Here is a 1,088-nt window from a genome sequence, read left to right as displayed (position 1 = left end):
GTCCTGCTCCGTGTCCTGTGAGAGCTGGGAATGCTCCCTGTGCTCTGGGATCTGCCTCGAGCTGTTAATGGGAAACCTTCCCCGTCCCGGGCCGTGCCCAAAGCCCGGGGTTTGGGGTGGAGTCAAAGGTGAGTTCTGCTCTCCCGGGCAGGTTTGCACCGACATCAACGAGTGTGAGACGGGAGCTGCCCTGAACTGTGTCCCAAACTCCATCTGCATCAACACCCGGGTAAAGCCCCGGGACAGGGAGAGGAGCCCGGGCTGGAGCCGGGCTGGGGGGCTGGGGGGGCTCACCTGGAGGGACAGAGCCCGGGAAATGGGGTCACACTGCCACAGGGCAGGGATGGATGGGATATTGGGGGAGATTGTTCTCTGGGAGGGAATGGGATGGAATTCCCAGAGCAGTGGGGCGGTCCCTGGAGCCCTGGCAGTGCCCGAGGCCGGGCTGGAGCCCCCTGGCACAGTGGGAAGTGTCCCTGCCATGCAGGGGTGGCACTGGATGAGCTTTGGGGTCCTTCCCCCAAACCCCTGGGCATTCCCGGATCCCGGGCCGTTCCCGGCTCCCTTCCCCAGGCTCCCCGYTGCCGGTGGCTCATCCCCGGCGGGGCTTTGCCGGGAAACGCGCCCGAGCTCAGCCCCCGTTCCCTGCAGGGATCCTACAAATGCGGCGCCTGCCAGCCGGGCTTCGTGGGCGACCAGATCCGCGGCTGCCGGAGCGCGGGGCCCGCGGGGACGCGGCGCTGCCCCAACGGCGAGATCAGCCCGTGCCACGAGAAAGCCGAGTGCATCGTGGAGAGGGACGGCTCGCTGTCCTGCCAGGTGCGGGCYGGGCACACTGGGGTCGGGAACAACCCTCCTGCAAATGGGAACCGGTCCCAACCTCCCCCGCCCCAGGATTTCCATAAGGTCCCCCCCAACAATTGGGATCTGGTCCCAATCTGCCGAAATTTGGGTCTGCTCCGCCCCGCCCCGCGCTCGGGGTCCGCCCGCTCCGCGTTCCCTCATCCCGCGCTGCTGTCCCGGGTCTGTCACTGCCCTCTCCTGGAGAGCGCCCTTCCCGAACGGCCCTGCTGGTCCCTGGCACGGCA

At 67.8% G+C, this 1,088-nt stretch overlaps 1 protein-coding gene across 1 annotated transcript in view; it reads left to right on the top strand.

Moving 5' to 3' along the window:
- LOC130587939 (thrombospondin-4-like) overlaps positions 1 to 1,088 on the top strand; it is a gene marked incomplete at its 5' end in the record, with an annotated part of 7,802 nt that overhangs the window by 2,731 nt on the left and 3,983 nt on the right. The window contains 2 exons of the mRNA XM_057388909.1: positions 23 to 229; positions 652 to 819. Coding sequence (XP_057244892.1) covers positions 23 to 229; positions 652 to 819 — 375 coding nt within the window. The remainder of the gene's footprint in view (positions 1 to 22; positions 230 to 651; positions 820 to 1,088) is intronic.

The sequence above is a fragment of the Malurus melanocephalus genome, unplaced genomic scaffold (genome assembly GCF_030028575.1).
Source record: "Malurus melanocephalus ecotype Western Australia unplaced genomic scaffold, MMel_1.1 scaffold_2806, whole genome shotgun sequence".
Lineage (NCBI taxonomy): Eukaryota > Metazoa > Chordata > Aves > Passeriformes > Maluridae > Malurus > Malurus melanocephalus.
This window is presented reverse-complemented; position numbering and strand designations above follow the sequence as displayed.